The sequence below is a fragment of the Lytechinus variegatus genome, chromosome 14 (genome assembly GCF_018143015.1).
Source record: "Lytechinus variegatus isolate NC3 chromosome 14, Lvar_3.0, whole genome shotgun sequence".
In the NCBI taxonomy this organism is placed as follows: Eukaryota; Metazoa; Echinodermata; class Echinoidea; order Temnopleuroida; family Toxopneustidae; genus Lytechinus; species Lytechinus variegatus.
Genome location: NC_054753.1, coordinates 23,313,816 through 23,326,750, shown reverse-complemented (window position 1 = coordinate 23,326,750; position 12,935 = coordinate 23,313,816). Strand labels below are relative to the sequence as shown.

Here is a 12,935-nt window from a genome sequence, read left to right as displayed (position 1 = left end):
TGGCAGTCATATTAACAATGTGAAATTCTGACACAAACATATACTTGCAACTGCATTATATCTGCAAATAGTGAACAATTTTTATTTGTCTTTATATTATTACATCAATTTACTTGACAGTCATGAAGTTAAATGATTTATACAGATCTTAAAGTACATTATTATACTTTGATGGAAGTCTTGCATATCACCTCTTGTGCTACTTCATTCATTCATGCTAGCCTACAACCAAGGCCCCGTTACAAACACCTTAGCATTGATCATAAGGCCAACTTTATGATTGACCACATAAATCATTTACCGGGTAGGCACATTTTCCTAAAGAAAAATTTGACAACCCATCCCCTTCAAAACTTCTGTTTTAACAGCATTTTTACATTTCAAATTTTAATTGTGCCTCTCAAAGGGGGTGGGGGCCATGGGCTGGCTTTGCCCCCCCCCCTGGATCCGCCTGTGCATGTGTCATCAGGTATACAAATGAACTGTATGATTGTGCTTAAATTGGTTAAGAGTGGAATCGAATTCAGTCTGATAAAAATAAGATTGAAAAAGAGAATCCAGTCCAAGTTACATGGTCCACCCATGAATAATTCAAGCTTCATGTTACAAGGCCTAAGGGCCCATTTCATAAAAAGTTACAACCAGAGCAACCTTGCCATTATGGCAACTACCACACAAACCTTGATTACGATTGGCTGCCCAGTCATATTACCATGGTAACTGCCATAATGGCAAAGTAACAACAGTTGTATTAGAGATTTTGTCAACTGCAAACCAACACATCCCCTAGCTTTTCTTGTTGACCTTCTTCTTGTTCTTCTTTTGAGACTTCGGCGATTTCTTCAGAGCTTGTTGGACACCTTTAGATTTACCCTTTGATGATTTGGAGGTCTTTTTACTTGATCTTGACTTTCCTTCCACATCGTCGTCCTCATCAGACCACATTGAAAAGTCCTCTACCACATCGTCCTGGTCATCGCCACCCTCCCAGATGTCCTCTTTGCTGGGTTTGGATGCTGTCTTTGACGACTTCTTCAAAGAGTTCTTTGACGTTGACTGGTCTTCAACATCATCTTCATCCTCATCATCATAACTTAAATCGGCAAAGTCTTCTTCATCTAAATCTTCCAGGTCATCGTCTTCGTCGACGTCATCATCACTGTACTTTCCCTTCTTCTTTGGACGCTCCTGCAACCTCTTCTGCTTGCGCTCTACCCTCTTGAAGAGATCTTCCTCGTCGTCCGATCCGACGTCCTTCTTGAAGAGGTCCTTCATCTCCATCTTGCTCTCTAGCTTCCTCTTTTTACTCTGAGTCATTGTGGGAATCTTATCGTCAACAAGCTGGGGATGAAAAAAAACACAAAATGAAAAAAGAATTTAGCAAACAGTCACTATTGCATACCCAGGCTGTCACTTCATTTTTTTTAAGCAGGAAGAGTATATGTGAAAGCGATTTTAGCATGATTTGTTTCCCAATTCAACAACTGATCTGTCCCTTTAACCCTAAATAGACTGGGCCGTCAATCACGCGATCGCGACCAAAATTGGCATGCGCATTACCCATGGCATTATCTACAAAAAATTAATTTTAAGCAGTAAAAGAAAAAATAATGATTCTGGGAAAAATCTCGATGCTCATTAATTATGCTAACTTATGCGTAAAATCATAAGTTTGCTCTAATTAATAAAATAATGCCCCTAAAATGTTAATTTTTGTTTCATACACTCTAGATAAGCATCTGATCAAATCTCTTTTAAAAAAATTCAATATCACATTCATTTTCTTATGTATTCTATTGTTTTCTAAATTTCTTATGTATTCCTATGTTTTTCGAGTTTTTGTTTTTTATTGTTTTTTCAATGGAAATTGTCGGGGACTTTATTTCGACCATAAAAAAAGATAAAATTAATTAATTTTAAGCAGTAAAAGAAAAAATAATGATACATGTATGAATTTTGGCTAAACACACTATTTGCATTGGATTTCTACACAAATTCATGTTTTTGAGTAATTTTGGGTCTGCATGCACTTACGAAATGTTGCGTAATTTCGGAACCACATACCCGGGGGTCACAATTTTGGTCTCAAAAGTTGCGCGAGACGTGAAAGTAAAAGTCAGCGAGCGACACAGTCCAAAAATTTCAAGCGGCGGATTTATCGTGAAAAATGTCGAGGGGGGGCTGAATCAGCCCCCCCCCGTCTTTTTAGGGTTAATCATAAATACAATAATAAAAACACATTCCTGATCTGGAGATAATTTGAATTGGCTTTATAAGACGCCAATACACCAGATGGTGGCCTGTACTGTTTCCATACGAAGGAGAAGACTTGACTCACCCTTTCTTTGCCTGCTTCCTCGTGTTTCAATTCTCTTTCTCTCAGCTTCTTGTAGGTCACATAGGTTTTCAAGATGGCTGTTCCTTGCTCTCGACTCTTCATCTCCCATGCTTTCTGAAAAATCAAATCCGCATAAAAACTTGAATGAAAAATGAAAGATCATAAATGTATGAAAATATCAATTTTCAACAATCCCACAAAATATTGACACCAAAACCAATAATTTTCTATAAAATTAGAATTTTCTTGAACGTTTCACAGACCTGCTGCCCTTATTTTTAGGCTTTGACTAAAACAAAATTCAAATCTCCAAAGTGGACTTCATCTTCAGGCATGAGACAGAGAAATTTGAAAAAAAGAGGAACTTCACGGCCCCCCTGGGGAGATTCCCCCTCCCACGAAAATTTTGGAATTTAAGGTAAGCAAAACCCATTTTGATGCATTCTACAATCAAATTTTACTGTTTTGAAGAGGTTAGTTTGGAGATAAATATAGTCTCCGTAGCTGACTTTGCAAGCTCAACTTCATGGTCCAACCACTGCCATTTGAACTTGTTGGAGACATCCTTGTCAATATCACTAACACGAGGGTCATTCTTCTCAACAGTCTTCATTTTGTAGTTGAAGAAATTACATCACACACCCTACAAATTCTTGTAAAATCCACGATAATCCAACTCGAAAATGCTGTACGTCCGTATCACTTGCATTCAATGTAAACAAATGTATACACACGTGCATGCAGAAAGCTGCCAGCTCCCTGGGGCTTACCATGTATTTGACCATACTCACGGGACTAGTGTGATTTATGGTCTAAATATTTCTCCAAATGAATTGTGAAAATAGAAATTATGCACTTACCTCGATTATATGGATGAAGGTCTAATGAGTGGCAGTTTCCTGACACCTGGGCACAGACTGGAACCTCAAAAAACAAAAAGTTCTCTCCTCCCCCGTCTTGATCGGCCATTTTTGTTATGAATCGTAACAAAATGGCCAATCGAGACTGGGGTAGGAGAGAACTTTTCGCTTTTTTGAGGTTCCAGTTTGTGCCCAGATGTCAGGAAACTGCCACTCGTTAGACCTTCATCCATATAATCGTGGTAAGTGCATAATTTCTATTTTCACAATTCATTTGGAAAAATATTTAGACCATAAATCACGCTAGTCCCGTGAGTATGGTCAAATACACGGTAAGCCCCTGGGCTGTAGCTTTCAGACTTTACTTGTCATGTTTCCAATATGAGATAAACACTTGGACATTTGAATGGACTTGTCAGACGCTTTATTGGACAAGTCCTGTTTTATCTGACAGTTACTATTTTAAGTAGCTGTGCTTCTTGACCAATAAAAATGAGAGACAATTTTCAGATCCGACAACTTCTTGGACGAAAATGTTGATGAAACGCTTCTCAGATATACTTACTACTGCTTTGTCGTCTGCTAGTCCAAATGAAACCTTTTCTCTCCTCTTTGTGATCTCTTGGCAATTCTCCAAGACTTTATCCAAGAACTGCTTCATCTGACGAGTAAAGTTGGCAACCTTACACTTCTTCAGGAACGTTCTCAACTGAAAAAATAAAGGGAGATATGTAATAGAAAATGAGGATTTTTAGTGACATAAATAATAATAAAATGGACCATTTATATATCTACTATATAACTATACTCAACCATGCTTAACAATTGTTTTTTAAATCAAGAATTAAAAATTAATTTAGAAAATATGGTACAATTATATTATGATGGCAACATCAGCCCCAAATGATAAAATGATGAAATTTAGGGGGCAAAAAAGGAGAAAAGAATATAAGTAAATTTCACCTCTAAGACAACAGGTAGGGCGAGTTCAGGGAAGCCGATACGATGGCAATGAACCTGAAGATACTCTATGAGAAGATCATATACCTGATCCATTACTCCATCCTAAAAGAATGATCAAACATCAGCCAAAGGTTAATCTTAACATATTTACATACAAACATTATTAAAGGGCAAGTCCACCTCAGATAAATGTTGATTTGAATCAATAGAGAAAAATCAGGGAGATATGTAATAGAAAATGAGGATTTTTAGTGACATAAATAATAATAAAATGGACCATTTATATATCTACTATATAACTATACTCAACCATGCTGAAAATTTCATCAAAATCAGATGTAAAAGAAGAAAGTTATGACATTTCAAAGTTCTGCTTATTTTTAACAAAATAGTTATATGAATGAGCCAGTTACATCCAAATAAGAGAGTCGATACTCACTCACTATTTCTTTTGTTTTTTGTTTGAATTATACAATATTTCAATTTATACGAAATTGACGATTAGGACCTCCTTGCCTGTAGCACAAAATATTGAAATAATTGAATTCCAAGTGTTCAGGGAGGAATGAAACTTCATGTCACATGACGATGGCGAGAAAATAAAAATATTTCATATTTCATATAATAAAATACAAAAGGAATAGTGAGTGAGTGATGTCATCAGTTCCTCATTTGCATACTGACAGAGATGTTGCATACAACTGTTTTGTTGAAAATGAGCGGAACTTTGAAATGTCATAACTTTCTTATTTTACATCCGATTTTGATGAAATTTTCAGCATTGTGCTTGTCTGATTTTTCTCTTTTTATTCAAATCAAGTTTTTGTTTGGGTGGACTTGTCCTTTAACATGACATAATTTCAAATATATTCATGAAACAACAATACTTTGCATTGAAACCATCAGTTTTAACAGTAATTTTGCCCCTCCAACATTCTCACATTTCTACCTGTGCTAGTGCAGTTAAAACTCACATTAATATTAGACCTGCCAGAATCCAGTTTGGTAGTCTGTGCATAACTTTATAAACAAACAAATTAAACACTCCCCCCATACAATTTGCGTAGAAAAAATAAAGGGGTGAAATGTTTATCCAACTGACCTAAAAACTTATAATGAAAATGATAACTCTCTCACCTTGAAGGCTCTCTCTTTCAGCTGTGAGTTTGAAAGCCGTAACATCACAGCAAAGTTAAGGGGTTTGAAGCTAGCAATGGAATGTTTCTTGTTGAAATCTGTTTGCTGGAGAACCTGAAAAAGAACCGGGAGAAACTCCTTTTCATAATCAAGTTAAGTCAATTTTACACTGCAGACAAAATGTGACACTTGATGTGGAGGAAATGATGGATTAGTTATCGTGGTCTTGATGTACAGTTAATCCTCTACACTTCAGAGAAGTTGATCACGATTTTAGAAGGGCTAGTCAGAGAGAAAGGGGGTGACAAAAGAAGACATGGAAGAAGCAAGTGGTGGAGCAAAGTACGAAGGTTGGGTTGAGGGATGGGGATGGTCAAAGCGGAAGGCGGTGGCCGAAGAAGACATGGAAGAAGCAAGTGGTGGAGAGTAGGAGGGTTAGGCTGAGGAAGGAGGATGGTTAAAGGGGAAGGGGGCAACCGAAGAAGACATGGAGGAGGAAAGTGGTGGAGGAGAGTAGGAGGGTTGGGCTGAGGAAGGAGAATGGTAAAAGGGGAAGGGGGTGACTGAAGAAGACATGGAATAAGCAAGTGGTGGAGGAGAGTAGGAGGGTTGGGCTGAGGAAGGAGGATGGTCAAAGGGGAAGGGGGTGACTGAAGAAGACATGGAAGAAGCAAGTGGTGGAGGAGAGTAGGAGGGTTGGGTTGAGGGAGGAGGATGGTCAAAGGGGAAGGGGGTGACTGAAGAAGACATGGAAGAAGCAAGTGGAGGAGAGTAGGAGGGTTGGGCTGAGGAAGGAGGATGGTCAAAGGGGAAGGGGGCGACTAAAGAAGACATGGAAGAAGCAAGTGGAGGAGAGTAGGAGGGTTGGGCTGAGGAAGGAGGATGGTCAAAGGGGAAGGGGGTGACTGAAGAAAACATGGAAGAAGCAAAAGGTGGAGGAGAGTAGGAGGGTTGGGTTGAGGAAGGATGGTTAAAGGGGAAAGGGGTGACTGAAGAAGACATGGAAGAAGCAAATGGTGGAGGAGAGTAGGAGGGTTGGGTTGAGGAAGGAGGATGGTTACAGGGGAAGGGGCTGACCAAAGAAGACATGGAGGAGGAAAGTGGTGGAGGAGAGTAGGAGGGTTGGGCTGAGGAAGGAGAATGGTCAAAGGGGAAGGGGGTGACTGAAGAAGACATGGAAGAAGCAAGTGGTGGAGGAGGTAGGGGGGTTGCGTTGAGGAAGGAGGATGCACTGAATCAAGTAAAGTGGAGGGAAGGGGTGAGGTTGCTTTCTGTGAGTGTGAGGTGTGTACAGCAACTCCTATAGAACACTAAACCAGATTCATCATCTGGATGACTATCTGTGCCCTCTCCTCCTTCATCTCCCTCTCTATTTTTCTCTCAGTTTTTTACCCTCTATCTACTACATCTACTGCACCTACCTCTAGTATGAATGGAAGAAGTGGGATGAATGTACCGGTAGCTTCTGAGAGGAGATTCAAGGCTCGTACCACGTGAAATCGTAGGGGGTAGTAACGTGCTGCTGGGATAAGCCTGTGGATAAACATAAATGTCAAAACTTCAAATTCATCCCTCTTGCAGCAAAAAAAAATTGATTCCTGGAGAAACAAACTCTGTTGGATGATCTTACAATACAAAATGTACATCTCATTTGGAAACTGTAATATGGATTAAAGAGATGTGTTCCTAGTTTTATGAGCATAGATCTAAAATTGATAAAGTAGATCAGTCCACACTAGTGCAATGACTTGTTTTTACCTTGGCAATTCAGTATTTGACACTTTTGAAATGTGTTTTGCGCATATTATCCAAAGATTAATGGGAATGCCCCATTCTATGTAAATTGTGCTAAAATATTGAAGGTATTCTGGAGGTTACTCAACAATGACTGTGTTCATTATTATGTACAATTATATTGACAACTACAAGGTAGCAAGCATTCTCGGGGCATGATTGGATTGATCTGGGCCCCGTCTTACAAAGAGTTACGACTGATCTGATCAATCTAAAGTATATGGAAATCCATCATTGGCATAGTTTTTCTTTAGGAAATTTGCTCAATGTCATTTTGAAAACAAAGAGAAGCATACTAAACTGTCAAGAAAACAGTGAATGTATGAACATACATCATTCCTAGTAGATATTTTGAACAAACATGTAATTTTAGATGTTGACGTTGCTGGCTTTCCATAGCTGTGATTGATCAGATCAATCGAATCCTCTTTGTAAGACGGGGCCCTAGTGACATGACATCACACGAAACAATAAATTTAAGTTGAAACGATCCCTGACCTGCAAAACTTAAATCAGACTAAGCCCCCCCCCCTCAATCCAGGGCAATCTAAACACCATATCTAACCAACTAACACTCGACTTACTTGATAACACCTATCGATGTCTGGACTAGAGGATACACCAAGGGTTTCAGTGTCTCATCATTGTGAAGTGTAGCTAACACTCGACACCAGAGGTAGATACAGTGTATGTACTGCCAGTTGTAAACAGACTGATACATATCCTGAAGTTAAACAGATAAATAATGAAACAAAAAGAGAATCTTGTGTAAAGGACAAGCACCTATTAAAGTTGGACATCTCAGAAGTAGGGATAAGAGCAAAAGAAGTTCTGATGGAAAAAAGCATTAATGCCAAAATCTGAAATTAGTGAAATATTTTCAGACAGGTAGATTCAAAGAAAACTTTAAAAACCACTCGCAAACACTAAACTGATCGCTACTAATAACAACTGTGACCTTTGATTAGATATTACGCCAGAGATTTGATTGCACTTATAACACAAAGACTTATGACCATTCCTCAAATCATTTCCTTGACTGTAATATTTGGAATGAAAGCACTACAATTAATAAAACCAAATAAAAAAACGAATTAGAACGTCTACTGGGGAGCGTTCATGAAAGGATTTGTTCGACGTTTTACAAACAATTACCATAGTAACAAAGATATTCAGCCAATCAAAATCAAGGGAAGTTGTCAGATCTGACAACTTGTGAGACAGAAATGTTGAAAATGATCCCTCGGTCTCTGGTGTAGGACGTACAAAATAAACTTCAGTGAGACCATGAAAAAAAGCAACACCTACCTTTTTCTTGACTGTGATCGCGTTTCTGAGGTGTATAGCGAGCTGACGGATGTAGATGAAAGCATGCTGGTACGTAAGCCGAGTGTTGAGAGCAAACATCTCCGTCATCGACCTCTGCATGAAGTTTATCACTGGTAGGGTACTGGGTGACGTGAACTTGGTGTTTCGCACGTAAGCTAGGTACAATTGCTGTAATTGACAAATAAAAAATGTGAAAAAAATTAGCTGTGCCATAAACAAATCTAAAAGAAACCTTAAATCCTACACAAAGTTAATGATTTGTACAGAAATCAGTAGTAGTAGTAGTGGTGTTACATTAGTTGGAGTGTGCAGTAGTTGCAGAAAAAAAATATCAGTAGTAACTGCAAATAGATACAGTAGTACTATCATCATCACCATCATCATCTCCACAACCCACACCACCATCACCACCACCATCATCATTATCAAGATCACCACCACCACCACTACCACCAATACCACCACCACCATCATCATCACCATCACGATCACCACCACAACCACCAACACCACCACCACCACCTCCACCACCACCACCATCAAAATCACTACCACCACCACCACTTCCAGTATGACTACCTCACCTTGAGTATAAAATCCAGTCTGGATTGCTTGGTACACCTCACTATCGAGAAGAGACATAGGAATGCCAGGACCCGGACCGTCTCTTCTCCCGTACTCCACAGATTCACCAGTTTCTAAAAAAAAAGAAAGAAAAAGAAGATACAGATTATCTACAGGGCTGTCAGTACAGTGGTTTCCACCAGTTGGAACCTTCCATTTCTAACCCCCCCCCCACCCCACAATGCAATGTCAAACCAGCCCACTGATATAGAAGCGTCGTGGTGCATCAGTTCCGACTCTCGCCTTGTAATCAGAGGGTCGTGCATTCAAATCCAACCACGGCTTAGTGTTCTTCGGCAAAGTGTGGATTAACGCATTGCCACTCTCCCCCCAGGTGTTAAATGGATACATGCTTAGCGATTAAGTCTTGGAACTTTTGTTGGAACGCTTCCCAAGGAGTGGATAAAGTGCATACATCATGTACGGACATGCCAGGATCTGGGGCCCGTTTCATAAAGGATTTGCAACTGTTGTAACTTTGCCATAATGGCAACTACCATGGTAACAGGCCTCAGCAGCCAATCAGAATCAAGGTTTCCAAGGTAGTTGCCATAATGGCAAAGCTGCAACAGTTGAAAGCCCTTTATGAAACGGGCCCCAGATGACCGGGGCAATAACAGGAATATGTATAGCGCTTAGAAATGCAAAGAACTAAGCGATATATATAAAAGTAACTACAAATAAAGAAATATTGGTGTAAGCTTGGAGAAAAGATAATTCCCTGTATTCAACTGACCTTGATTACGACCTTGACAAGCTTAGGAAAGCATGTGTAATATGGGATGAGACACCTGACATGACGAAGGACTACACTCACTATGCTTGGTTCACCTACATTACCTAATAGCTGAGAAAAAAATAGAAAGAAAACAAAGAATGAATTCATTTGATATATCTGTGTCTTAGGTATACTCTACTCCAGACATTTTGAAGGTTTGAGCAAGACATTTCCCGTAGGAAACCTGCAAGCATTTTCCTACTAATGGTATTATTGTAGTCCCACATGTCGACTTTTATGTAGATTGACCGAGTATCACATCAATTGTAACAGCTCTCTGGCGATCTCACCTGCATCACACGATTCAATATAGCAGCAGTGCTGACTTTGGAAACTACTATAACTTGCACAAGATGTTCAGTGATACTTGGTTACTCTTATTTCCATGTCTTATGAAATATACCAATACACTTACAAAGATATGATGGTAATTCAACAAATACCCCCAATGTGGGCAAAGTTCATTGCCCTTACATGACCTTTGACCTTGATCATGTGACCTGAAACTCACAACAGGATATTCAGTGATACTTGATTACTCTTATGCCCAAGTTTCACGAGTCAGATCAATAAACTTTCAATGTTATGATGGTAATTCAACAGATACCCACAATTCGGCCAAATTTCATTGACCTTCGACCTTGGTCATGTGACCTAAAATGCACACAGGATGTTCATTGATACTTAATTATTATGTCCAAGTTTCATGAATCAGATCCATAAACATTCAAAGTTATGATGGTAATTCAACAGATACCCCCAAGCCCCAATTTGATGTTGACGCCACCGTCGGAAAAGGAATATCTTCATTTAATTGAAAGTTTCAAACTTAATAAAAATAATTTCATGGAAATATGAAAAATGGATGTCATTTCATGGATGTTAAGATGTGAAATTTCAGCAACTTTTTGGAAGGAATTTCTTTTCTTCATTGTTTTTACCACCACTGGTTAAGACTAAATATTTATCTCTTAATAGCAATTAATTTTTTTTTACATAAGCATAATGACGTGATGACATTTTCAGAATAAACATAGTAACTTGGCATCGTGGCATGCCCCTGTAATCCAAGCTACATGGGAAAATTACAAACTGATGCAGAAGTTCTCAGGTTTGAACCTTGGTCACGTCTATCGCGTGATGATGTTAAAAGTCGGTCCCAGATTTAACTAATTATATCTGATTGAAACACGTCTGTAAAAGCTTCAAACACACAGGCCAAGACGAGACCAAAGGGAAAATAAACAAAGTGGGTGCAGACCTGGGTTCCGTAACACAAAGATTAGCGATTTATCATACGCTTGATTTTCATGATTGATTGTACATTGTAGTCAATGGAATCAATCATAAAAGAATTCCTAAAGGGTTTCCAATATTCTGATTTTGTTACATCTTTTATCTCATGCATTATAAAGTTATTTATTTCAACTGATTTCTAATTCTGGCACAATTATTTTAATCAAATATTTGTTCCTCCTGGTTTTCTATGGTTATGTCAAACGTAAGTTGATTCCTTTTTTTGTGCAACCTACCCGTTTTATATTTTGTAACCCTATTATATGTGATGACCTTTGTGCACCCAATCGGGTGTGGGAGGGAAGGCCTGTGGGCCATGGCCTTTAAGTTGACCTAATCCCTACCCAGGCTACCTGGTTGGGTGAGAAAGGGTCTAAAAACTATTTGTATTTTTGTAATATTTCTCAATCTTGCATTGTACATGTTTTCTTTTTGATTAAGTGCCGAATAGAATAATAATAATAATAATGTTCTATGATGATTGCTAAGGTTTGTGTTAGGGGCATTAGGTAGAAATTGATCAAAGTTGGATACTGACCTGAATGACATCAGTCAGATAGGCTTTCACATCCACATGATGGTTCTTCCATTTAGGAGAACTTGAAGGCGGTCTGTCAAGAGAAGAAAAAAAATGGACATTTCCTGGTGATTTTGAGATTTTCATTCAAAATAAACTGTTTCAATGCAATTGAGAATGTGTACAGCTGAAATCTACTAGATTCTGATTATTTCAAAAACTTAAATCATTTGTTTTGATGAAAATTGTACTATCAGCAAAATTCAACAACTAATTTGGGGCACTGGTTTCTTGTAGAGAATGCAGTCTATGGATGAAGTGTTGTGAAGCAAGATTTAGTCAAGCGGAACAACCGACAAAAAAGAGACTGAAAATTTCAGTCTATCAAGATGATGCAATGGACAATCACTACTCAAGCATCTTGAGTAGATTTAAATAAGATTTAAGGACCATCGCAAAGATGAGACATTTTCTCACTTCTACAAATGGAGTTTTCACTGTACACAAAACAGGCATACAGGACTACGTTGGATAAGGGGACTTTTTCACAATTATAGTATAGACCTTATGTATATGAACTCATAATATAATAGCGCCCTCCCTCAGAGGATACAGGAATAAACATAAACAGAGTTGTCAGAGATGTACCAGGTGCAGATCACCAACACATGCACGGCAATGGCTTCAGCCTCTAAGATGGCAGCACGTTGATGTCAATGCATAGGTTGCAATGGTGGCTCTGTGGTAGAGCGTCCGCCTCATGAACGGGAGGTCGTGGGTTCGATTCCCGGCCGAGTCAAGCCAAAAGACTTACAAAAATGGGACCTTCTGCCTTCTTGCTAGGCACTCAGCATTTAGATTGGAGAAGGGTAATAAATAACATATTACGTTATGCAGGGGCCCGCTGGAAGATCAGTCTTATGATTGAAGTGGCTACCCTGGGTAAAGAAAACTTTATTGCTTTTAACATGCTTTATTCTTAAATTATGAACTTATGAATTATTAAATGATGAACTTACGTTTTGCCAGCTTTGTCCTCCAACTCCAAAGAGTGTTGAAGAACTGGATAGACTTGTTTCAGGCATAGAGACACGACAGCATTGAAAGCTGAAAGAGAAGAGAAAAAGCTTTTCACATTATTACAGTTCACTAATGGAAGTACAAATGAACCCTGTGTATCTTTTCTAGTAGGGCAATTCCATACAATGATCAACCTGTTTGTACGTCCGACCCCCATTTTTCTAAATTCTTATTTCACTTCTTACTTCTTTGAGAACATTACAGAATGTCAAAGGAACC

The 12,935-nt window shown here is 38.7% G+C and overlaps 1 protein-coding gene across 2 annotated transcripts in view; it reads right to left on the bottom strand.

Moving 5' to 3' along the window:
- Positions 1-62: 62 nt before the first annotated feature.
- The window catches only part of LOC121428157 (nucleolar complex protein 2 homolog), a 43,869-nt gene continuing 30,996 nt past the window's right edge, over positions 63-12,935 (bottom strand). For both annotated transcript variants that reach the window (XM_041624751.1, XM_041624752.1), the window contains exons 6-17: positions 12,656-12,743; positions 11,658-11,730; positions 9,782-9,892; positions 9,006-9,119; positions 8,401-8,589; positions 7,677-7,816; positions 6,720-6,831; positions 5,299-5,412; positions 4,162-4,263; positions 3,764-3,907; positions 2,339-2,452; positions 63-1,341 (exon numbers count right to left, since the gene is read on the bottom strand). In XM_041624751.1, the coding sequence (XP_041480685.1) occupies positions 787-1,341; positions 2,339-2,452; positions 3,764-3,907; positions 4,162-4,263; positions 5,299-5,412; positions 6,720-6,831; positions 7,677-7,816; positions 8,401-8,589; positions 9,006-9,119; positions 9,782-9,892; positions 11,658-11,730; positions 12,656-12,743 (1,856 nt within the window). In that variant the 3' untranslated portion in view covers positions 63-786. The remainder of the gene's footprint in view (positions 1,342-2,338; positions 2,453-3,763; positions 3,908-4,161; positions 4,264-5,298; positions 5,413-6,719; positions 6,832-7,676; positions 7,817-8,400; positions 8,590-9,005; positions 9,120-9,781; positions 9,893-11,657; positions 11,731-12,655; positions 12,744-12,935) is intronic.